General features: G+C 34.6%; 1 protein-coding gene across 2 annotated transcripts in view; it reads right to left on the reverse strand.

The window, feature by feature from the left end:
* The window catches only part of LOC150105445 (sentrin-specific protease 1-like), a 273,449-nt gene that overhangs the window by 199,878 nt on the left and 48,717 nt on the right, over positions 1–24,854 (reverse strand). Inside the window, exons 3-5 of one of the 2 annotated variants that reach the window (XM_090394820.1) lie at positions 22,561–22,763; positions 16,362–16,422; positions 15,399–15,518 (exon numbers count right to left, since the gene is read on the reverse strand). In XM_090394820.1, coding sequence (XP_090250946.1) covers positions 15,399–15,518; positions 16,362–16,422; positions 22,561–22,763 — 384 coding nt within the window. Of the gene's footprint in view, positions 1–15,398; positions 15,519–16,361; positions 16,423–22,461; positions 22,764–24,854 lie in introns of those variants that run through there. The other variant, XM_090394821.1, reaches the window with a different exon arrangement.

The raw sequence follows: 24,854 nt of genomic DNA on the forward strand, positions 1-24,854 counted from the left end.
ACTTACAACTCAAATAAAGACTTAAGTATTGCTTGATATAATGCCCCATTGACACCATATAACTGTAGCGTATTGAATAGCTTCTCTCTTGGCACCTTGTCATATGCCTTTTCCAAATCAAAAAAACTTAAATACAGATATTTGTTATATTCCCATGCTTTCTCGACTATTTGTTGTAAAGTGAAGATCTGATCCTGACAGTCTCTGTTTGGCCTGAATCCAGCTTGTTCTTCACCAAGCTTTTCTTCCACAATTCTTCTCAACCGTTTCTCAAGTATACTTGCATAGATCTTGCCAGGAACAATCAGTAGGGAAATACCTCTGTAATTCTCACATTCAGTTTTATTTCCCTTTTTATATATGGGTACTATGAGAGCTCTACTCCAATCATCAGGAATTCGTCCCTCTGTTCAAGCTTTCTGAACTATGTAGTGCAGCCACTGTAAGACTCTTATACCACCATACTTCAGCATTTCTGGTCGAATCTTTCCACATTTCAAACCTTTGATGGCTTTTTCTACTTCTAGTATGCATATGTATTCCTGACTGCTTGCCTGGTCAGTGTTTTTTACCATTCTGCTGTCATGACTGCTTGTTTCATTTAGCAGTTTTTCAAAGTAATTACTCCATACTTCAAGGATATCTTTTAATCCAATTTTCATGTCACCTTTATCAGCTCTAACTCCTTTTACAGCACTCTTTCCTCCATTCCTAAGCTTCTTCAACACCCTCCAGAATATTTTACCACCTTCTTGATATTTATTTTCTATGTTCTTGCCAAAGTCCTCCCATGACTTTTGTTTAGCTAGTTTTACACAGTGTTTAGCATTCTTGCATTTGTCTCTATATTCTCTAAGAGCACAAGCTGACTTAGTTGACAGGAACTTTTGATATGCTTTTTTCTTTTCCTTCACTGCCTCTTTAACTTCCTGTGTCCACCAGGGAGTTCTGATTTTTTTATCCTTGCAGACAACCTCACCACATGCCTCTCTGCCAGAATCAATCAATGTTTTCCTCAGAGTTTGCCACTGAATCTCCAAGGTTTGATTCCTGTTCTCAAACTCTTTCATTTTTTCTTCAATAATCTTTGTGTATTTTAGTCTACAGTTCACATCTGAGCTGCTCAACTTTTATTCGCTTTAAAACTTTCTTACATGTTATTCTTTTCAATATGAAATTCAATTTTATCCTGCTCAAGACTAAATAGTGATCACTTCCAATTTTAAATCCTCTGTACACTCTAGTGTCCTGCACCAGGGAGAAAACATCACTAACAACAATAACATAGTCAATGAGACTTTTCTTATTCCTAGCCTCTTCTCTCCATGTGAATTTGTGCACATTTTTATGTTGGAACATGCTGTTAGTAATAACCAGTCCATGTCCTAAGCAGAAATCCAACAGATATTTGCCATTGTTATTAGCTTTGCTCTTTTCTCCAAATTTTCCCAAAATATTTTTGTATGTCTCACAATCATTTCCTACTCTGCTATTTAGATCCCCAATAAGGACCAACTTTTCCTTTTTCATTGTGTCAGTTGCTTTTTCTAAAGCCTCAAAAAATTCCTCCACTTCTACCTTAGTATAACCTTCTGTGGGATCATAGGCACAAATAAATCTCATTGTCCAGTTCCCCATTCTCATATTTGCCCACATTACTGTACTTGAGACTGACTGCCATTCAAGAAGATTAGCCTCGTATTTTGTGTTGAATACTATGGCTACTCCTTTTCCTATTCGTAAAATAACTTCCTAACTTTCTTGCCAAGTCCAATCCTTCTGCTAATTTCTTTAAACTGAATTCTTTAGTTTCATCACAATCAGAATCTTCGGCAGAACTTTCCTCACCATTTGGTTCGACATCATCTATTAATTGTACCAGTTCCTCCTCATTTAAATCTATTTCTCCATCAATTAATTCACTAATTTCGTTTTCAACCATATTGCAAAAAGCCCTCTAAGTGGCTATTATTATAAAAATAAATTTTTTACATAAAAAAAGCATTACATATTGTATTTAACCCACCTGAAAATAAAGGCTAAGCTTGAGATTAACACAGTTATGATTTTTAATGCACCTTCCTGGCAGAAAACGAAGACAATTTTCAACAATGAACACGGTAAACAACTGATGTACATGCATGTTAAAGGATATTTCCCCTAATATAAATTTACTACTTATAACTACATGCACAAAACGAGCAGCCGCAAATTTAACGAAGATAAAATTTGATTTTTAAGTCATGCAGTGAAAAATATATGAAAAGATAAAGGTTCACTACAATCTCTAGACCGTGTTATATCGAAACCGCATTGAACAAGGGTTACTACAATTTGTAGACCGTGTTACATCGAAACCAAGTTGTATAAGTACCATGTTATACGAGGGTTAGCTGTATATAGTTTTGTTTAAACTAATCTTTGACACATGCTAAAATATCACTTATGTACTTGTAGGATAACCTGGATTCAAATACAGAACGTTTGAAAGAACAGCATCCCCCTTACCATAGTGCTATAATACTTTGCTGGTGATGTTGTATATTGTCTGACCAATTAAGCAGAGCCTGCTCTCATTATGAAAATTATAACGTATCTGTCTCACAGAAATAGTTTTGTATTATAAAAAGCAGCCTAATCTCCTAAAAATTATAAGTAACCAGTGAAAATCAGTCCTTTCTCACTAATGCTGCACAACTTCTATGGAAGTAAACACGAAATTAAAAAAATAATAAAAAACAGTTACATGAATAAAGTTAAAACAGAACCTTAATTTTGCCAGTATTTTTGGCATTCCATGAATGACACTTATGTGAAGAAAAACAACATATATTTGATTAAACCAAGTACATATAAACAAAATACATAATAAACAATCAACGTAGAGATCACAAGCAAATGTTATGTGAAAACATTGGAGACGATCCAGAGATAAGTGAATAAGACAATACCAGGACTCTGGAATGCAGGCTATGGAAAGAGAGGGGTTGAAGAAATGTGGAGTGGAGAGTTCGATGGATTGGAGGAAAAGAGGTGATATGGGAGAGAGAGAGATGTAATTAGTGAAGGCATTTTATCGGATTAATCCAGAATCAGGGAATATCCCTAGAAGTTATGTAAGAGTGTGGCGAAGAGGGATAAGAGTAGATTTTTACCTTGTCAGTGAATGGAACACATTATGTAAAGATACCAAAATATGCCATCAATGCAGGGAGCATTAAGCATTTTAAGATTCAGTATGATAAATATTCATTCTTCCTACCAATACCTAAAAAATTGAAGACAATCAAATGTGAAGAATACAGAACAATTAGTCTGATCAATCAGATAGCAAAAGTTATGTTATATATCATCTTAGAAAGAAATAAACACAAAATCAAAATGGAAATTAATGAAACTCAATCTGGTTTCCAGGAAAATAAAGGAACTAGAGAAGGACTCTTCAACATTAGAACTATTATAGAAAGATATCTGGAGAAGCAGAAAGAAGTCTACTTATGTTTTATTGATTACACAAAGGCCTTTGACAATATACAACATGAACAACTAATCAAATGCAACAGAAATTTAGGAGTAAATGGTAAAGATACCAGATTACTGATAAATCTATATTGGGAACAAATTGCCTCAATAAAAATATCAGGAGAAATCTCAGAGGAATTCCCAGTAAAGAAGGGTGTCAGACAAGGCTGTGTTATTTCTCCAATATTGTTCAACCTCTATACTGAAAATATCTTCCAGCAATTAGAAGAATTTAAAAAAGTCAGTATAGGAGGCAGGAGTATAAACAACTTAAGATATGCAGATGATACAGTACTGCTAGCTGAAAATAAAAAAGATCTTCAAAACCTACTAGAAGAGATGCTGAAGCTAAGTGAAAAATAAGGACTTAATTTCAACTTCAAAAAATCCAAAACCATACTGGTAACAAGAGAAAAAGGGAAAATACCCGATATAAATATTAAGATCAGAGGAAATACTTTAGATCAAGTAGAGTTATATATATCAAGTAGAGTTATATATATTTGGGTCAACTAATTACAGAGAATGGAAAGTATGATAAGGAAATATTAAGATGAATAGAATTTGCTAGATCAACCTTCATTATCATGAAAAACATTCTGACCTCAAGGGAAATTCACATAAAAACAAAAATTGGGCTGTCCAAATGCTATGTATGGTCGATACTGCTATATGGAGCAGAAACCTGGACAATATCAAAATATTGTGAAAATAACTAAAAGTCTTTGAGATGTGGATCCTCAGAAGAATTCTTAGAGTCCCATGGACTGCCAAAAAAACTAATTTAGAAATATTAGAGATGAATGGAGAAGATAGGAATCTGTTGAAAACCATTAAGAAAAGGAAAGCCACCTACCTTGGTCACATACTAAGGCACGAATCCCTACAAAAAACATTTCTAGAAGGAATGATACAAGGAAAAAGAAGAGGAAGACAAAGAACAAATTGGATGGAAAATATAAAGGACTGGACCTTTCTATCCTATGAAGAATGCAAAAGAGAAGCACAAAACTGCACACGGTGGAAGCTCATCGTAGTCAACCTCCTGGAAGGAGATGACATTTGACAAGATAAAATGATAAATATGTTGTAGTTGAATGAACCTCCCACAATGAGTGTGCCAACTCCATGGAGGACATAATAAAGTTTTGGTTTATATTAAACTAAAGTTTTACTCTAACACGGTAGTTGTTTCCATAATTTTCATGATGTATTCTGATCACTGTATAAGCATGAAGGAAAGGAATAATAATAAAAATTAGAGTTGCAGAAATGAGTTATGCAAAATCCAGTCACCTAAGTTAACATAAGTAGCTTGTTTGCTTATATCTCTTCAAGGCACTATCTCCACAACTTAGAGATTAGAAAGGACTCCTTCAAATGTCCTAGTCTATTAAACTATATTTTGTTTAATCATAATTTTTACTGGCCATTAAAAATTATGATTTTTAATGGCCAGTGATTTATAAACATACAATGCCAACAAGTTTCACTAACAGAGCTGTTCAGCTTCTTCAGGGCTTATAATGGTAAGAGAAAACTCAAAGTGGCTAGTACAATGAAAATGGAGTAACACTATCATATAAATTAAAAAATCAAAACAGACACATAACATTAAACACATGGAGCTTGTTGTATTAGTCACAAGCATATTGTGTGAGCAAGTTCTGTAGTTATGAGCGAAATGAAATTCTGGCAAACTGAGCGATCTTATTAAGGTTTTCCATATGTCATCTATTATCATTCCCTGATTTCTGTTAAGATTTTCTCCAGAACGGAAGACTAGGAAATATTACGGCTTCCTTGAAATTTTTACAACGGAAGCCTTCTTCTAGATAAGGCATGGAGCTCCTGTCCCACTCAATGGTGTGGTTTGTAATCGCAAAATGATGGGCTAGACCTGAATTGTCTGTTCTGTTGTTATTAACATCACCTATAATGTTCTTTTTTTGGATTTCGAGACTTCTCGACGTCTGCCCTATATAGTATAGGCCACAAAAGCATGGGATTTGTACACTCCAGCATGTTTGAAGAAAGCATTTTGGCAATCTTACAACGTGGTGGACAGTCTTTACAGGTTTGAACGCAACTCTGATGTTGAAAGGCCTAAGAAGGTTTGCGATCTTTTTCGACAGTGTACCTGCATAAGGAATAACTATGGAAGATTTGTATTGAATGGTGGTAGGTTGTTGTTGTAGAGGATTGCTATGAAGAATCCTGTTAATTAAATTCCTTGGATAGCCACTGTTTTTTTAATGTTTCTGATATTTGGGTAAGTTCATCATAGAGATCCTTTTATTCTTGAGATGATGTTGGTGGCTCTATTTTTGCGCATATGTATTATGCTGAGCTTCTGGGAAATATGGTGAGTTGATTTGAAATGAAGGTGGTGTCCGGTGTGTGTTGGTTTGCGGTAGACTGTTAGTTTGATTTGTCCATCTGCTAGTTTCTTGATTTGAATATCCAGAAATGGTACTTGATTATCTTTTTCTAGTTCCAAAGTGAATTGTATTTTTTGATGGAAAGCATTAATTTTTGTTAAAAAGTCCAAAAGAGCTGTCTTTGTGTTCCTCCAAATTATGAAGACATCTACATACCTCCACCATACTAAAGGTTTTAGGTCTAATTTTGAAAGGATGTCTGTTTCTAGCTTTTCCATGAACAGATCTGCACAGGGCAGTGAGAGGGAACTGCCCATAGCTAAGTCATTTAGTTGTTCAATCATGTCATTCCAATTAAAATAATTAGATTTGAGGCAATGACAAAAAGGTGAGCCATATCTTCCAGAAAGAGATTGTATAGGATACTGATAACTTCTTCTTGGACGTTTGTGAATAAAGACACCACGTCCATGCTAGTGAGAATGTCTGTCTTTAAGATCAGGAAGCTTTTTAATTTTTCGATAAAGTGCTGTGTATTCTTAATGTAAGGGTCTGATTTTCTAATATGTCCTTTTAGGAGGCTGGAGAGGTGTTTGGACAATAAATATGTAGGAGAATTTCTTCTGTCAACAATACAATCTTGGCGATTCTGTTGTAAGTCTGTGGACCAACTAGTCATGTTCTGTAATAGTTTATTAGCATCCTTGTAGTTTTACCATGTTTGGTTCGACTCTAATACATTGAAGAATCTGATGGGTAACTCTGCAATCATGGCTATGTAGTCCCTCGTGTTTAAAATGAGCGTGGCATTACCTTTGATTTGAAATTTTTTACTAACTAGAGACTGTCCACTATGTTTTAAGATTGCCAAAAGACATTAATGCTTTCTTCAAACACGCTAAAGTGTACAACATCCCATGCTCTTGTGGCCTAAACTACATAGGGCAGACGTCGATAAGCCTCGAAATCCGAAAAAAAGAACATATAGGTGATGTTAACAACAACAGAACAGACAATTCGGGTTTAGCCCATCATTCTGCGATTACAAACCACACCACTGAGTTGTATAGGAGCTCCATGCCTTATCTAGAAGAAGGCTTCTGTTGTCGAAATTTCAAGGAAGCCGTAGTAGTCCTCCGTTCTGGAGAAATCTTAACAGAAACTGGGGAATGATTATAGCTGACATACGGAAAACCTTAATAAGATCGCTCAGTTTGCCAGAATTTCATTTCACTCATAACTACAGAACGTGCTCACACAACAGTGACTAATACAACATGCTCCATGTGTGTAATGTTATGTGTCTGTTTCGATTTTTTAATTTACACGATAGTGTTACTCCATTTTCATTGTACTAGCCACTTGGAGTTTTCTCTTATCGTTATAAGCCCTGAAGAAGCCAAACAGCTCCGTTGGCAAAACTTGTTGGCATTGTATGTTTATAAATCACTGGTCATGTCCTTGTTTGCATTTGTACTTCATTAGTGATATTGTACAGATCTGTGGAAATATCAATTCTCATTATAAGAAACACCGTTACAGTGGATTCAGTTACTCACTATAACTAACTACCTAAAAGGACCAGCCAAAGCTTTAGAATAACATCCATTATATTCTATCATCATCATCCTATATCTCAGGGAGTATACAGGAAAGAATGGTAATAATATATGAAACCTTTACTAACATCCTACTACAATTTTCCTTTAAATTAATCTGTTCCCTATCAAGATTCCAATATTATCAGATCAGATATTTATGTCTTATAAGGCACTTCTTACTGTATCAATCCAACTAGAGCTTGGTCTCCTTCCTATCTAGCAAAAAAACACTTGTGATAATATTTCCTCTCTCATTCTGTTTCTGACTATACCACTTGAGATTACCTCTATTCGATAAGTCCTGATTTGCTTTTCCAATCGATACCAGGCATGCTCTGATCTGGAGAGAATCAGGGACACTTATGATGGAGGCAGTGTGATTGTTTGAGGAAACATCTCAATGAGTAGATGCATTGACTTGTATGTGGAACCGTGAATGCTGCTTATAGACAAGTTCATGGACCCCACATTTGTCCATATGTCAATGTAAAAGGGGGAGACCTTTATCCAAAAAAGACAATAATGCTAACCCTCATTGAGCAAAGATTATACACCAACATTTGCAAGAGGTTACTATCATATGTATAGACTGGCCAGCCATGCATCTGATCTTAATCCTATTGAGCATGTCTGAGATGCTATAGGTAGATATGTTGCGGCTCTCAACTCCATCCCCTTCTCCAAAACGTTCAGTGACTTAGGAGAGCTTTGCAGAAGCAAATCTTTATTACTAACTGAGCTCCTAGATATCATTATAAACAGTATGAAACATTGCTGTTAGTGCTATACTGTCATGAATGTGACCACATTCCTTATGATACTTTGACCTTTTTTTTGACCATTGTCTTCATGTACCATTTGTTACCGAATTGAACTATTTATTCACAATTTTTTTTTTTTTTGTTTATTTCACATCTCATATCATACTGCTTTTCACCAAACTGCATAAAAATTCATCATACAGTTTTTGAGTTATCATGATTTTTATCTTCATTCCTGAATTTATGAAAACCAGTATATGTTTTTTCTGCCTATTTTCAGTTGGTCTTTTTATTGATGATTTACATACAAATTTATTACAACAGTTATTCAATTTAGTTAGAGAATCCTGTAGACTTGTACTGGATTTATTTAGGAGTATAAAATCATCTGTATAAAGTAAAGAGTCACTTCAATTATTTCTGAAGTAATACAGAAACCAATTAAGTTATGGGGTTATCTGGAACCTTTCAACAACAATAAAAAAAAAAAAAAAATTAAAAAAATCACCAGTACAGTTTCACCACGGTTAACAAGGAATTTTCTAGTTTAAGCCATCACTTTCTGACAATGCTATAGAAAATTTGAGGAAACATCTGGTTTGTTTCTTTATACTGCTTGGTATATGATTGGATTTGGCTCAGAAAGCCTATTTAAATATAAATACCATAAGTTCTCATAACTTATGAGAACTTATGATCTGACACTGAATATCTATCTAGAATATCTATATCTAGGTCATATATCTAGAAAAGAAATTTACAAAAAATTCTTTTTCTGCAGTATTACTTTTGACAACACCAAAATCTCGTTTTGGTACCAAAACAAGATTTTGCTAAACGACCTTATCCTCTTGGGATAACTCTAACCTCTAATTACTAAGATATAGAGCTGAAAGGCTTCAATTTGGTATATGTAAGATATTAAAATGGAGAATATTATGGATCCAACCATATTTTATAGCTAAATATTGAAAGAAACTTAAAACTGATTTAGTACTTTATAGCACTGCACACTTAATTTTGAATAATAATAATAAAGAACAATGAAATTATTACCATTATCAGATATCTGGTAATTCAGTTAATCTCAAATACTTCACATTTTTATGAAATAAATATCAATTTCTCATCAGGCACATTGTAAGTGTCAATCATATGTGGTTTTGATACCAAAACAAATAAAATTCTAATGTTTGGATCAGTGCCATGCCATGTGAAACTGCAAGGACTAGATCTCGATAGTGCATAAAAAAAAGTGGTAAAGGAGTATTTGAGTGAAGTAATAATAGACTGTATACCTAGAGTTAGGAGAAAGAAGGAATTTGAGGGAATTTAAGGAGAAAGGCAGGAAGGTACATGACAGAAGGATAACCAGTATAGTAGGAAATGTTGCTATGTTAAAAATAGCCAATCTTAAAGAGCTTCCTACTCTCTCTCTCTCTCTCTGTGCCTGGGGTATACAAAGTGTCCTGTTCCTGTAAGTTGGCCTACTATGGACAGACAGAAAGATCAGTCAACATTCGCATGGAAGAACACAAAAAGTACATCTGCAATTGTGACTATGGTCAATCAAGCCTTGAGCAGAGACAAGCAGGTTATTATACCTCTTTATAGAGCCATGGTAACATCCCAACTTGATTAACTACTGTGTGCAGATCTAGTCACCTGGGTTTATTGGGGATGAGGAGGAGGATTCAGAGGTGAGTGACCAAGATGGTAGGAGGCCTATGGAATGAACCTTATGAGGACAGGTTGAAGGCTTGTAGGTTACAGAAACTGGTTGAAGAAAAGGGATGATTTGATTGAGACGGAGAACTAAGGGCCATTCTTGGTAATTAAGCAAGAGTGTAGTTAGCAAGGGTGTCAGGACTATGTTTTTTGCTTGGAGAGTGGTAAATAAGTGGAACATGTTGCCAGAGCCTGTTGTGGGTGCCATGACTGTGAAGCAAAGTATGATAGATACTGCACAAATGTTGGATAGTGCTTGACATGATGTTTTCTGATAAGTCTAAGGACTGCAAGGAGTAGCCCATAATAATAAGATATGTCATTAACTCTTTAACTGCTGATTTTATATTCTACTGATATTGTCCCATGTGCTGAATTGATTTCGCAAAAAAATTATAAATAAAATCAATTAAAATTCTTACTGAAGTAAGAAGTCCGGACAGCATTATACATTCTTGATATACACTTGTACACTCACAAAAATGGCAATAATAGTGTTTTATAAAATTTTCATAATCAAGGGGTGTCCACTTGATTATACAAATTACACACATTAATTTATGTAGAAATTAATCAAAATATATAAAGAGCACCAACTGTACATATACAGTTGGTGCTGTATATGTATAACGAGCCCATAATAATATGTTCTCAGCAGTTAAATTTCGAGTTAATCAGTCCAAACAATCCAAAGCTTTGCAAATTTTGCTTAGCAATGATAGGAAGAGCTGACAGTGAAGGATCAAAAAGTGATGTCGTTATGAAGACTTCGTTGCCACATCCCATACCTTAGCTCCTGGAAAACATGATTCATCATTCATTCTTCCAGCACAATACGAAGAAAATGTCATGCCCAAGCTCAAAAGTCATAATTTAAATTGGCATTGCTGGTTTACTACTGCAATAAGCTACACATGCAGACTATCATTACTAACTATGTGTATTATATAGCTTAGAATGGGCACAATGTCACTGCAAGTTCATAAAACTGGCCACTACACCTTTTGCATTTATAATATATAAAATCTATTAGAAACCTGGAATGTGGAAAGCTGGTCCAAAGTAGATAATATTGCAGTTAACATTCACATATAAAAATAGAAACCATTTACAACAGTCATAAAATTTAGAAGGGCAGATCCCAGATGTTTAGAGCAGAATCTATCCTTATATATTTTGTTAACAAATCCAAATCATAAAATAACTCGTCACCAGAGTTCAAGATCGGTACTATCAACATAAGAAGCCTGAATGGCAAAGAAATGGAGCTAGCTGAGGATTTGGATAAGTACCAGATCGACATAATACTGAAACAAAAGACAAAATCTGGCGAGATTTTTCTGAACAATAAATACAAAATGATATATACTCAGGCAATGACAATCAAGGAAAAGAAGGAATAGCCATAGTATTCAACACTAAATATGAGGCTAATCTCCTTGAATAGTAGGCAATATCAAGTAGAGTGATGTGGCCACATATAAGAATGGGGGAACTGGACAATGAGACTTATTTGTGCCTATGGCCCCACAGAAGGTTCTATTAAGTAGAAGTGGAGAAATTTTTTGAGGCTTTAGAAAAAGCAACTGACACAATAAAAAAGGAAAAGTTAGTCCTTGTTGGAGGTCTAAATAGCACAGTAGGAAATGACTGTCAGACATACAAAACTATTTTGAGAAAATTTTGAGAACAGAGCAAAGTTAATAATAATGGCAAATACCTGTTGGATTTCTGCTCAGGATATGGATTGGTTAATACTAACACAATGTTCCTACATAAAAATGTGAACAAATTTACATGGAGAAAAGAGGTAAGGAATAATTAGAGGTAAAAGTCTCATTGACTATGATATTGTTGATAGTAATGTTTTCCCACTGGTGTAGGACACTAGAGTGTACAGAGTATTTGAAATTGGAAGTGATCACCATTTAGTCTTGAGCAGGATAAAACTGAATTTCATATTGAAAAAAAGAACATGTAAGAAAGTTTTAAAGCAAATAAAGGTTGAGCAGCTCTCATATGTAAACTGTAGACTCAAATACACAAACATTATTCAAGAAAAAATGAAAGAGTTTTTAAGCAGGAACCAGACCTTGGAGAGCCAGTGGCAATCCCTGAAGAAAACAACTGATTGATATAGCCAGAGAGGCATGTGGTGAGGTTGTCTGCAAAGATAGAAAAATCAGAACCCCCATGGTGGACACAGGAAGTTAAAGAGATAGTGAAGGAAAAGAAGACAGCATATCAAAAGTTCCTGTCAAATAAGTCAGCTTGTGCCATTAAAGAATAGAGAGACTAATGTAAGAAGGCTAAACACAGTGTAAAACTAGCAAAAAGTCATGGGAAGACTCTGATAAGAACATAGAAAATAAATATCAAGAAGGTTGCAAAATATTCTAGAGGCTGTTGAAAAGGCTCAGAAATGGAGGAAAGAGTGCTGTAAAAGGAATTAGAGATGATAAAGGTGACGTGAAAACTGGTGAAAAAGATATGCTTGATGTATGGAGTAATTACTTCAAAAAATTGCTAAACAAAACCATCAGTGACAGAAAGTAGTAAAAACAGTAATGTTTTTACACTCAATAGGCATGCAATCAGGAATATATATCCGTACTTTAAGATAAAGCCATTAAAAGCCTGAAATGTGGAAAGGTAGCAGGAGTAGATGATATTTGACCAGAAATGCTCAAGTATGGAGGTAAAAAAGTCTTACAGTGGCTGTGCTGCATAGTTCAGAAGGCCTAGACAGAGGGACAAATTCCAGATGACTGGAGTAGAGCTCTCATAGTACCATTTTCAAAAAGGGAAATAAAACTGACTGTGAGAATTACAAGGGGGTATTTCCCCTACAGAGTGTTCCTGGTAAGATTTATTCAAGTATACTTGAGAAATTGTTGAGAAGAATTGTGAAAGGGAAGCTTGGTAAAGAACAAGCTGGATTCAGGCCAAATGGAGGCTGTCAGGATCAGACTTTCACTTTCTGAAAAATGGTTGAGAAATCATGGGAATATAATAAAGATCTGTATTTAAGTTTTGTTGATCTGGAAAAGGAGTATGACAGGGTGCCAAGAGAGAAGCTGTTCAAAGTGCTACAGTTGTATGGTGTCAATAGAGCATTATATCAAGCAATAGTTATCTTTATTTGAGCTATAAATCAACAGTTAGAACAGAAGGAAGTACAAGAAGATGGTTTAATGTCAAATCCGGTGTCAGACAAGGATGCACATTATCCCCTCTATTATTCATTATCTATATGGATCACATCATGAAGGAAAGTGGTATTAAATCTGATATCAAAATTGGAGATGTTAATGTCAGCTCTTTACTCTATGCAGATGATGTTATACTTCTAAATAACTCTCCTACAAGTCTGCAAGATTCCCTGACTAAATTGAAAATTCTTGTAATAGATTTGATATGAAGGTCAGCAATAAGAAGACAAAGATAATGAAAATAGGCAGAAGCACTGAAAATATCAACTGCATTGTGAATGGAGAACCTATAGAACAAATAAAACATTTCAGCTACTTTGGCTCGATTTTTAATGAAAATGGTATGTTAAATATGGAAATAGACAACAGAATAAATTAAGCTGGTGTGGTAGGAAGTCAACTGAATTAATTAATATGGAACAAGTGAGAAATTAGTCAAAACACTAAATTAGTTGTATACAAGACAGTGTTCAAACCAATTGTAACATATGGATCTAAAAGCTGGGTTAGAAATAAAACACTTGAACAAAGACTAGAGATCACAGATATGAAAGTCCTGAGAAAGATTAGAAGAGATGAACAGATGGCATCAGTGGCAATATCATATTAAAAATGAGGATTAGGAAAGAACTTAATATTGTTAGCATCGAGGAATGTGTTAGCAGAGCTAATCTCAGGTGGTATGATCACTTAAACAGAATGGGAGAGGTAAGATTATCAAAACAAGTGCTCTTTGCCAGGATGAAAGGAAAAAGACCTAGAGGAAGACTGAGATATAGGTGGATTGATACAGTAAAAAGTGCCTTAGAAGATAGAAATATAAGATCTGAAGTCTTGACAGGTAACAGATTGAGTAGGAGGAAAATTGTAGATACGAAGTTAGTAATAGTGTAAGTTTGCAGTACTATCATATCCTGTACACGCCTTGAGGGTACATATCAGGAATTTGATGATGATATATTTTGTTACATGTGTAAGCTGAGAAAGTTATTTAAATAGCCAGTCTCGTACAGGAGTGGAGAGTTTTCTCCTGGAAACTCAGGTTTTTTTGCCCCCTCAAAACAGGTAAACTAGCAGAACTAGACATGCAATTTACAGACAAAATTACATTATATGTAGCTGATAGCTTAACATTGGCTTCATAAGATAGTGCCATACCTTCCCATAAAGGGATCCCACAGCCATTTTATCATCATATGCTAATTAATTAATCATTATATGATTGATGATAAACTTCCTCTTTGCATTTGCTATTAAATTCAACGATAAATGATTAATCTGAAATTAGATATCAATTGAAATGATTTTTTTAAGTGAACTTTACAGAAAATCCTCCTCACAACTAAAACATAAAGCATGTGGTCACCTTAAAATTGAACTGCGAATTTATATATATTACTTTTTTTTTTTGATTCTTTTAAAAGAATTTTTCCTTTACTGCTATTTCTTGAAAAGCACAACTACAGGTATCCAAAATTAAATGTTATATTTTTCCAACCTTTTCACAAGACTAATGCACAACAAATTCATATAAGGATATTTATCATAAACAATGCATCACTAAAAGGAGAGAAAAACACATTGATATATTAATAATACATTACTGATAATATATTACCAACTATCTAACAATTTGGAATGAAAACTAGAAACCCATGATACACAAGTATCATAGATGAATCAAGAAATAGAATAAGTGAAAGCTCTGCTAATCTAGAGACCGAAAACACTCTTTTTTCATCTGCTCCAGGTCTTCCTCCAATAAGCAAAATGGCAGTTTCACAGTCGATGGAAATAATTACCTACCACCTAAAAGCATATGAAAAATATTTATTGTCACACTGAATGAATTTCAGTGCTAATTCATTCACAGCAAAAGAGGCTATTCAGCACCAAATGGAGAACATAAATTTTGTCCTCATCTGAACTAACTTATTTTCAGGTGACAAACTATTTCAAAACTGTCTGACAATTAGATAACCCCAAAACAGCAACTACAACAGTAGTATTTCAGAATTATTTTATACACCCACCAAGTATGATTTAAAACATGTTTTTTTATATTTTTATGATGATTAAATGACAATCTGAAAAACAAGAAATAAGAATATTAATTCAACAATATTAATCTTAACAATGAAATTTAATTCTATAGAATTCAAAAATGATAAGAAATATTTATGATATAGTTACCTGATGATAAACCAGCATTCTTAGTTTGCCATGACCCATTCATTTTTGATGTTACATTAAGTATTTCTGATTTTGGTGTTTTTACTGACCTCTTTATGGTAAGCCATCTACCATCATTTTCTGTTTTAAAAAATAAGAACAGAGATGTTAAATGTAAGTAATGAAATATGTTTATTTCAAGAACGAACATAAGAAATCAAGATTGGCCAGTGGCAACTTATAAGGATTTACATGGGAGAAGAATCATATATATATGCATGCATGCATATACAGAAATAAAAAAAATCTGTGTTGTGAGTAGGTGGGTGGGGATCCACATTCCTTAAAGTTAATGATTTTCTGTCTAGCAGCAGGTATGCATTATGGAGAATCACGAGGCTAGACCTTTCAATGTCTAGAAACAATTCTTAGCAAATGACATATTGATGTAATACTTATTCTGTAGTACTTTATATAGTAGCTCAAATTTCATACTTCAAGAGATAATGAACATGATCTTTCACTTATTATGCCAAATAACTCTACTTTCTGCTATAACAGTTAAGTCTATCCTCGTTGCCTGCTACTACTGTCTGTATATGCTTTCTACTATGTTGTCTTTTTTTGAGGGAGGATACAGGGGATGGGAGGGAGAACAGTAACTGGAGGATAAACCTTGTCAGTTCCACATGAGGCTTATTAAGTTACTTTTAGGTAAAGTGAGTTATTTAAGAAAGTTTTGTATGGATATTTGATTATATATTCATATTACCTTTCTTTTAGTGTTGATTAAATATTAATAGCAAAATTAGTTATTGAACTGTGTTGCTTATTGGTAGGCAGCAATTTTAGATTAAAATAAAAGAGATTATTACTCTATAATTCTGGAGTAATAATCTCTTTACAGCAGATAAATAATACTAAGAAAAGACAAGAGCAATAAAATAATATATATATATATTTAAAGAAATGATTAAAACTTACTACTACGTCGAAGAGGAGACCTAGTGAGTTTGGCTGTTTTCAAATCCGCCATCTTAAAATTCTTGGGTGACATTTTAGAAAAAAACAACAAAAAAAAAATCTATTAATAGCAATATAGATGTATATATTTTATTCATAACAGTAGAGATGATAAAATATAAGAAAATACTTAATGAATCAGTAATGTTATCCATGGTGTCATGCTTTGCTTTATACAGGACATGTGCAGACTAAGTAGTCAATACTTCATGATGCTATTCTTAAGGCTTTATTAGTATCAAACATGTCATATCAACATGAGCCCGAGTCTCAATTGTTGAAAGGTTATCAATATTTCAAATGTGGCATGTGTAAGCAGGTGTAGGTATGTTCATACACAAGCCAATCTGTTACGTAGCATTTTCAGCCAGTATATCACAGTAAGATATTTACATTAACTTGTTACGTCATTACCGATAATAGTAAGTACATACCATTATTCAATAAAAAATATAAATGTGAGAACATAATGAAATATTTCATCACTATTACACACTTTTTGTTGGTCCCACCTACCACATAACTTCGGGGTATGACTGTATATAGAAGTATTTATACTAAATGGGGAGATAAAAAAAGGATCCGATGGAAGTGAAGGGAATTATTACGAAAATTTGTTGTGAAGAGGTGTTTAATCTGGTAGACATGATTAAGTATATGTTAAACAACCCAGTGGACTGTTCAACATAGCATGGATGATTTTATTTTTTTAATGTTATTTAATGAAATTAAAATGTATATAATATTTTAATTTCATTAAATTTATGTGCTTAAGGGTCAAAGCTGTATAACTGAGAGGAGACCTCCACATAGCCTTTAAAGGAATGCGGAGAACCGACCAGGGGTTCTGACCTAATGTCCAATCCTCACCTTCTCGTGGTGCACCCTGTTGGGTATCTACTTGGATACTGAATGAAAGAGGATGGGCTGGCAATTTGGGATTTAGCCAACCAAATTGTATTCTTATTGGTTAAACCAAAATAAACAATGATGGTACAACATGACAAAATTTTATGCCGGCTGGGGCGTCGCCCAGTTAAACAAGGCCCCCGTTGTTTTCGCCAGGGGAACCAGGGCGAACAGCGAAAAGTCAGCTACTGGAACAAATCTGAAAACAAACCCCCAACTCAATATCACCAAAGTTAAAGATTGGTACTATCAATGTAAGAAGCCTGAATTGCAAAGAAATGGAGCTAGCTAAGGAATTAGATAAGTACCAGATCGACATAATAGGGGTGACTGAAACAAAAAAGGCAAAAAACTTGTGAGATCTTTCTGAGCAATAAATACAAAATGTTATATTCAGGCAATGACAATCAAGGAAAAGAAGGAGTAGCCATAGTATTCAACACAAAATACGAGGCTAATCTTCAATGGCAGTCAATCTCAAGTAGAGTAATATGGGCAAATATGAGAATGGAGAACTGGACAATGAGACTTATTTGTGCATATGGTCCCACAGAAGGTTCTACTAAGATAAAGTGGAGGAATTTTTTGAGGCTTTAGAAAAAGCAACTGACACAATGAAAAAGGAAAAGTTGATCCTTGTTGGTGATCTAAATAGCAGAGTCGGAAATGATTGTGAGACATACAAAAATATTTTGGGAAAATTTGGAGAAAAGAGCAAAGCTAATAATAATGGCAAATATCTGTTGGATTTCTGCTCAGGACATGGACTGGTTATTACTAACACCATGTTCCAACATAAAAATGTGCACAAATTCACATGGAGAGAAGAGGCTAGGAATAAGAAAAGTCTCATTGACTATGTTATTGTTGATAGTGATGTTTTCTCCCTGGTGCAGGACACCAGAGTGTACAGAGGATTTGAAATTGGAAGTGATCACTATTTAGTCTTGAGCAGGATAAAATTGAATTTCGTATTGAAAAGAATAACATGTAAGAAAGTTTTAAAGCGAATAAAAGTTGAGTAGCTCTCAGATGTGAATTGTAGAATAAAATACACAAAGATTATTGAAAAAAAAACGAAAGAGTTTGAGAACAGGAATCAAACCTTGGAGATTCAGTGGCAAACTCTAAAGAAAACATTGATTGATTCTGCCAGAGAGGTATGTGGTGAGGTTGTCTGCAAGGAGGATAAAAAAATCAGAACTCCCTGGTGGACACAGAAAGTTAAAGAGGCAGTGAAGGAAAAGAAGAAAGCATATCAAAAGTTCCTGTCAAATAAGTCAGCTTGTGCTCTTAGAGAATATAGAGACAAATGCAAGAATGCTAAACACTGTAAAACTAGCTAAACAAAAGTAATGGGAGGACTTTGGCAAGAATATAGAAAATAAATATCAAGAAGGTGGCAAAATATTCTGGAGGGTGTTGAAGAAGCTTAGGAATGGAGGAAAGAGTGCTGTAAAAGGAGTTAGAGATGATAAAGGTGACATGAAAACAGGACAAAAAGATATCCTTGAAGTATGGAGTAATTACTTTGAAAAACTGCTAAATGAAACAAGCAGTGATGACAGCACAGTGGTAAAAAACACTGACCAGGCATGCAGTCAGGAATACATATCCATACTTGAAGTAGAAAAAGCCATCAAAGACTTGAAATATGAAAGACAGCAGGAGAAGATGATATTCGACCAGAAATGCTGAAGTATGGTGGTATAAGAGTCTTACAGAGGCTGCACTGCATAGTTCAGAAAGCATGGACAGAGGGACGAATTCCCGATGATTGGAGTAGAGCCCTCATAGTACCCATGTATAAAAAGGGAAATTAAACTGAATGTGAGAATTACAGAGGTATTTCCCTACTGAGTGTTCCTGGCAAGATCTATGTAAGTATACTTGAGAAACGGTTGAGAAGAATTGTGGAAGAAAAGCTTGGTGAAGAACAAGCTGGATTCAGGCCAAATAGAGGATGTCAGGATCAGATCTTCACTTTACGACAAATAGTCGAGAAAGCATGGGAATATAACAAAGATCTGTATTTAAGTTTTGTCGATTTGGAAAAGCCATATGACAAGGTGCCAAGAGAGAAGCTATTCAATACACTACAATTATATGGTGTCAATGGGGCATTATATCAAGTAATACTTAGTCTTTATTTGAGATGTAAGTCAGCAGTTAGAATTGAAGGAAGTACAGGAAGATGGTTTAATGTTAAATCTGGTGTGAGACAAGGATGTACATTATCCCCTCTGTTATTCATTATCTATATGGATCACATTATGAAGGAAAGTGGTATTAAACATGATATCAAAATTGGAGATGTTAATGTCAGCTTTTTGCTTTATGTGGACGATGTTATACTTCTAAATGAATCCGCTACAAGTCTGCAAGATTCTCTGACTAAATTGAATAGCTGTTGTAATAGATATGGTACTGGTATGAAGTTCAGCAATAAAAAAACAAAGACAATGAAAATAGGCAGAATCATTGAAAATGTCAACTATGTTGTGAATGGAGAATCTGTGGAACAAGTGAACCATTTCAGCTACTTTAGCACGATTTTTAGTGAAGATGGTAAATTAAATATAAAAATAGACAACAGAATCAGCAAAGCTGGTATGGTGGGAAGTCAATTGAATAAATTCATTTGGAATAAGAGAGAAATTAGTCGGAACACTAAATTAGCTCTATACAAGACAGTGTTCAAACCAGTTTTAACTTATGGATCTGAGAGCTGGGTCAGAAGTAAAACTCTTGACCAAAGACTAGAGACCGCAGATATGAGAGTCCTGAGAAAGATTATAGGCGTGAACAGATGGCATCAATGGCAATATCATATTACAAACGAGGATATTAGGAAAGAACTTGACATTGTCAGCATCCAGGAATGCATTAGCAGAGCTAATCTCAGGTGGTATGGTCACTTAAACAGAATGGGCGAGGAAAGATTAGCAAATCAAGTTTTCTCTGCCAGGTTGGCAGCAAAACGACCCAGAGGAAGACCAAGATATAGGTGGATTGATACGGTACAAAGTGCCTTAGACGATAGAAATATAAGATCTGATAATGTCAGAGTCTTGACAAGTAACAGACTTATTTGGAGGAAAATTGTAGATAGAAAGTTAGTAATGATGTAGTTTCTTTCATGTAGTACTATCATATCCTGTACACCCCCTTGAGGGTACATGGCAGGAATTTGATGATGATGATGATGATGATAAATTTATATATTTTTTATCCTTTCTTTCAAACTTAAGACCAAATTTCATATTTTAAAACAATGCCAAAATTTGAATGCCAATCATACGAATCTAACCAATCAGGATATCTCTTCCCCAGCAAATAAGTCCAATAGTGAACAACAAACAAGTGAGAAGATTCACGTGATCAATCTATCTAGCCACACCTTAAATAACAGTCAACTTGCATTACGTGATTAAACTTCACAGTAGCACCTAGAAGAACTGTTAATAAACTGGATGTTATATATCAAATAGAAGAGGCAATAAGTCTCTTCGAAATAATATAGCTGATAAATTCATTTAGAAACCAGCAGTGTTTTGAATAAAAAGAAAATCATATGTAGCAATCTTACAAAAACAGAACTAGCAACAATCAAGTCATTAAAAGCTAATCAAGATATAATTATAACAAATTCGGACAAGTTAAGGAGATTATTCGTATAATTAAGATTAAAGAAGTACTTATTAGAATTATTTTTTTACGCGAATTCTACTCATAAAAGGTTGCAAATCTATAGAAAACATTAGAATTAGAATATTGGTATTAGTACTGTTTGTAGATTAAAGGTTGATAATGCAGAAACATGATTTAGAGAACAAACATTGAACTTTTTAAAGTCACATCAAGCCTTCAATACATAAGGTGTTAGTGATCACACACCAGGCAATGAAATACAGCCAATGCCTAAAGCCAAACACCCATTTCCACAATGGGGTTTGAACCTACAGTCTTCTGGGTGGAGAATGGGTACACTATCCACTCGGCCAACAAAGATATACATACTGCCTTAAAACAAAAGTGAAAGTAAGTACCTTATTTTGGTGGCAGTTGCTCAGCTATTCTTAAAATTAGAAAAAGTAAGACCATGAAATACTCATGTTAGTGATTGTGTCCTTTGGGTAGTCAAGAGAAGCTGTTTGTTTCTGTTTTGAAAATAATGTAAAGCATATAATGATTCTTGAAATAATTTTTCACATATGAAGTAGCTTTTTAAAGATGTGATTATTCTCCTATTTACTAGTTCTTCACCAATCTGAAACATCACAAGATTAGAAGTATCTATGAACTACTAGACATTGAGCCTGCCTACTTAAGATAGGCAGGCTCAGTGAGATTGTATAAACATGTTAGAAAAGAGAGAGGGACTTGTAACTCTTACCAATGTGAAACATATTGCAGTAAATCGCACAGCATCTGGCCTATCGTTATCAACTTAGTATTTGGTTTGTATTATTCCAAACTAATCACTGATTTCTGTAACCTAACATACTGATGATACATCTTGCTGATGTGCTATCTCATCATCAGAGAATCTGTCACAGAGAAGACTTGGAGCAAAGGCTAAATATGAAGTAGCACACAAATGGCCAGATATTCTATTATTCTCTGTATTTCAGCCTGAAAGGATAGGCTACCATGGTTGGAAGGACAACGGGGATTAGCACAGCAATGTGCTAATCCTTTTTGGTTAGCTAATGCATTGCTAATACTTTGGGTTGTCCTTAAGGGATTAGCACTGCATGAGCTTACTTGGTAGAAAGTTACCATATAAATCAAATTTCAAACACTTCTGGAATCAGCTAGTTCTACAAAATCTTGTGTGCATCAACCAAATCAGTGGATCAGTTTTGAATATTTTATTAGCATGCTGTCACTCTAACAGTCCTAAGAATACTAATTAGACAAGGTCACCATGAGGACTTTGACTTTCTTTGTTCAGGTAATTCCAGTTTGTCCCAACTCAATGTGCAATTTCTTTTAAATGCTTGATTACAGAATGCCAGCTTGAACTAACGAAATGTTAATGCAAAAATAATTAGCTGTGATTTAGGTGTAAATTAAATTCAATTAATTTATTACATTCCTACATTGAATACCCCACATTAAACTTTTTACTAGATATTTAGAAAAGTACCATTGAAGTAAAGATGCAAATTTGACTACCGATATTTGGTACACATAATCATAATAATGAACAGATGTCAGAGACCTGCTGAAAGTTGTATAAACATACTTCAGAATTGGCATTTCTCTGTACAGAATTTTCCAGTAAGACCTGATCAGAATTTTCTAGTAAGACTTCAGAATTATGTTTCCATCTTCCTTCTAAAGGACTCTTGATCGCTGAAACAACACTATGTACAAAATAATTTTTCATTGGGGTATCTTTCATCCAATTCAACCAGCCTGAAAGACGTTCCCGAAGTGAGAAATGCGCTGAAAAAAAAAAAGTAAAGCAAGCATTAGTATTTTTATTAATCTAATTCTTTAGAGTATGATATATTGTATATATAAAATGGAACAAATATTAATAAACACATGGGGTCAAAGATGACAATCAGAGGTATGATTTTTCAAGAGAGAATCTTGTATTCAGTTCTGTCAGAGAGGGGGGAAAAATCTGATTTGCATTTTAATCTCAGAAGATTACTGTAACAGTATAATGCTTAAGAACTGATATAAAACTATAGTTAACTTCTTGACCCCTCCCCCTTTTAATCTCACACAACAGGTTGAAGAAAGTATAGCAAATTCATACCATATAAGGGAAAACAGAGAGAATGAATCTACTAATTTTATTTATTTTCTAAAAAGCTAGAGATTGTGGTTCTTGGGAACTTGAGATGAAAAAGGCTATAGCAAAAGAGCAGTAGTATATTGAATAAGTTAGAAATTAGTTCATCAGGCTTGAAAGTGAACAATACATGGATGTTAACCATAATCTTCTGTATTTTAGACCTAGAAATATGAGACTAATGGAAGCTATTATTTTAGAAGAATACTCATGACAAAACCCATAGAAAAGATATCAAACAGAAGGCAAAACAGAAAATATCTATGAGAAAGTCGTTGGGATGATCATGTGAGAAAGGGATCGTTCATTTAATCAGAGTGCCCTCTTCTTGGGAATGTCTAAAATCTATCTTGGTTTTGGTGTATCTCTACAAATGTGAGAACAACAGAATGCTGTTCCTAAGGCTGGAAATTTGCACATGGTTAGCAGCTGTTCGGGAGGGGGGGGGGGAAGAGAGAGAAGAAGTGGTGTTGTTGTCTTGTGAGGAAAAGGTCACTAAGGTTTTAAGAGGCTATGGATGTGATGTGTTGTTTGTGTCAGGAAAGGCTAGGAATAATTCAGTCTGAGAAGAGATCTAGTTTTGACTATTAAGTAACATTATCCAAGGTAAGTGGAGTTTTGGAAGCAATGAAAAAAAGAACCAATGTTGGGTGAAGTGAGAGGATTGGCAGGAATTCTGGTTAGGAGATGAATCATTTACTTTAGATCACTGTTTATAGTCAATGGCTGAGAGGAGGATATTCCACTAGTGATGAAACTTGAAAGATTATGGTCTTAATTACCAAGAGGAGCAATCATCTGAACAACATACAAGGAAGGAGAACTTGTTAAGAAGTGATAAGCAATGACCCAAGCTGCTCTTGGTAATTAAGACCACAATCTTTCAAGTTTCATCACTAGTGGAATATCCTCCTCTCAGCCATTGACCACACATCACTGTGCGACTCTGTAACAAGCCACACAGTGATGCTGCTTTACTGCTGTCCACTCAAATATCAGGAAGATTTTGGATCTCCCCAGTATATGTGGCATATATCTGAGGTGTAGTATTCAGGGGAGAGCAAAAACTGGAATCCTTGCTCTGGGAAACAAACAAATATGGCAAAAGCCACTTCAGGCCCCTGATAAGAAAGGTAATTATAGTCTTTCACCTGGCAATGAGGGTCATCTACAAACTGAAAGTTTCAGTTGGCATTCAGGTAGTGGACATGCTTGCTAGAGCCCTTCTGGTGGAAGTAAGCCAGGCTTCCACCAGAAGGGCTCTACGGGTTGACTCAAGGGGCTAACTTGATTTCGAAGTGCAATATATTGCACATCATCAGCCCACTATGAGTCACTGTTAATTACTTTCACAGATTATTAAACGAAACATTGAGTGGCACAAAGGTGGTAGAAAATATTCAAGATGAATGCAATCACAAATACACATCAATCTTTGAGAATGAAAACATCACAAAAAACTACAGATGTGGAAAGACAGCCAGATAGATGATATACAATCTTGCATGGAGTGCTTGAGGACAGTGTGAAAAAAAGCACATTTTCCTGGTGTAAAGATAAGAGATGTTAGTGATGCTGTAAGGATGTAGACAGTGAAAAAGATGTTTATTTTGGCTGGTAGAAATAATTTAGCAAATGTCAAGTGTGATATGTGAGAAGACACGAAAGAGTTGCTAGCAGATGCAAAACAGAAGAGTGAGAAAGTGAAAGTTGTGAAATGTTCCCACAGTAAT

This window comes from Typopeltis vanoorti, chromosome 6, assembly GCF_054136105.1.
Source record: "Typopeltis vanoorti isolate ZY-2024b chromosome 6, IOZ_Tvanoo_1.0, whole genome shotgun sequence".
NCBI classification, from domain to species: domain Eukaryota; kingdom Metazoa; phylum Arthropoda; class Arachnida; order Uropygi; family Thelyphonidae; genus Typopeltis; species Typopeltis vanoorti.